At 44.5% G+C, this 2117-nt stretch overlaps 1 protein-coding gene across 3 annotated transcripts in view; it reads left to right on the top strand.

The window, feature by feature from the left end:
* Nucleotides 1-2117, top strand: part of LOC125032147 — a gene marked incomplete at its 5' end in the record, with an annotated part of 14221 nt that extends 12104 nt beyond the window's left edge. For all 3 annotated transcript variants that reach the window (XM_047623192.1, XM_047623191.1, XM_047623190.1), the window contains 1 exon segment: nt 46-2117. In XM_047623192.1, the coding sequence (XP_047479148.1) occupies nt 46-740 (695 nt within the window).

Here is a 2117-nt window from a genome sequence, read left to right as displayed (position 1 = left end):
TCCAGCATGACAAAGACGCCCTTAACGACTCCCTTCGTGTTGCAGGAGCGGTCATGGCTTCCGGAGACGACTTCGACGCGGAGACGCCGACCCACAGCCAGACCCACCTCCACCTCCACCCGCGACCCACGCGAAGGGTTTCCGCCCCCAGCGTCCTCGGCAGTGTTCGCGAAGACCCTTCGACGCCCCCGCCCTCGCCCTCTCACGCCGCTGGCCCCGCGTCGACGCCCTTGGCCCTCCAGACGATGGCCTGCGGCAGCATCTCCCCCGCCGTGAACCGGAGGAAGATGCCGATCATGCCCCTCTCGCTGCAGGTGCTGGCCGAGAGCGCGGCGAAGGCCCCTGCGGCTCCCCTGCGGCGGGTGCGGAGTCTGGACAAGCTGCCGACGGGTGACTACGAGGCCAGGGACAAGAAGTACCTCTCGCTTCCCTACGACAAGTCCCTCACGCGCTACATCAGGAAGAAGCAGTCCCTCCCGCCGCTGGTGAGGGAGACGTCACTCACGGGGGTGCCCCCCTGCGAGCGCCTGGCCCGGAGGAAGGGCTCCATGTCCATCCTGAAGGTGGTGGCCATCCCCGAGGACTGCGGGGGGGCGGAGGGCGCGCCGGAAGTGCCGGACTCCGGGCGGGGGAGCGTCGACAGCGGCGAAGTGGCCAAGGCGCGCGCCCAACGCCAGATCAGCATAGACGAAGGGATCGGGGCGGAGTGCCTGGTGGAAGAAGATGCGGCCGGGGATTAAACTTTTGAATAGCTAGGACCGTAAAAACCGTTAGAACCGTTACGACCGTTAGAATCCCTTTACCATCCTCAGGCAGGTTCGGATATGGGTCTTTTTTATTTATTTCTTTATTACATTTATTTATCACTGTTTTCATTTATTTATTTCATTCGGGTTTACAATGAGAATTATTCCATTTGTTATCCATTTTTTTTATCATGAATAAACAGAGGGTCCAATAATGGAATACCTCTAGTTAAGAAAAAAAAAAAAACCTTTTATTATGAATGAATAACGACTATAATTCTCAGATTATAATCATGAAAAAAGAATAGAAGATTATATTTTATCATTACACCTAGAACTCCTGTAGCCGATGAGGAACTAGGAGAAACAAACAAAGATACAAAGAAGAGGATACATTTAGTCAGCCTATACTTAATGTTTTGTGTATATACCTGTGAATATATTAGTGTTAATCTACTTGTAAATATGATAGTTTCATGTCGCCTCGCATTTATAAGATGTAAAAAGTATATAATAAGGTCTTTTTTTACGTAACATAAGCGAACACACACCCATACTTTCATCCTCTCTCTGTCTGTCTCTCTTTTTCTGTCTTTGTATGTTTGTTTATAAATATATGTTTATATATTTGTTTGTCTGCCCCCCCCCCCCTCTCTCTCTCTTTCTCTCTTTCTCTCTTTCTCTCTCTCTTTTGCTCTCTCTCTCTCCCACCTTTTACACCGAAGATCTCAACAGTCATACCAATGATAAACTACCTCGTTTTGACTGAAAACGATACGAACCTCAGTTTTGTGAATCAGTCTTGGAAAAAAATCTTTTGAATGAATTTGAGAAAAAGGAAGTTCATTTGACTATCTCCTCTATATTTAAAATCGATATGTTGAGTGTAATAGAAAATCTAGTGAAAGTGGATAAAAAACCTTTTATTGAAGGCTCTAGAAAGAAAGCACAAAGACAAACATAAAGACAGAAATAACAACAACAACGATAATGTATTAATACAGTGGCATTTCGTTTACCTTGAAGAATACTCTATAATTTAGAGAGAAGCGAACAGTGCATTTTATTTTTTATTGTTATGAATGACATTTCGAATAACCCTCCTTCGAAATGCATAAAGAATGTCTATCCTAATTTATATGTGTATCATATCCTGATTTCTGGTGATAAGAAATCAACATGTATAGCACTATACGTATCATTAGGAATAGATATCAGAAATTCCCCAGTTTTATGGTAAGAAATTGTGATAAAAGGAATGGTATTTACCCGTGAATGGTATGAGTCAGTCGAAGATTGGCTGATTGTAATGCTATATATATATTTGAATATCTGTTATGTATACAGAATAATATAATTTAATGTTCGGTA

Source organism: Penaeus chinensis, chromosome 14, assembly GCF_019202785.1.
Source record: "Penaeus chinensis breed Huanghai No. 1 chromosome 14, ASM1920278v2, whole genome shotgun sequence".
Lineage (NCBI taxonomy): Eukaryota > Metazoa > Arthropoda > Malacostraca > Decapoda > Penaeidae > Penaeus > Penaeus chinensis.
This window is presented reverse-complemented; position numbering and strand designations above follow the sequence as displayed.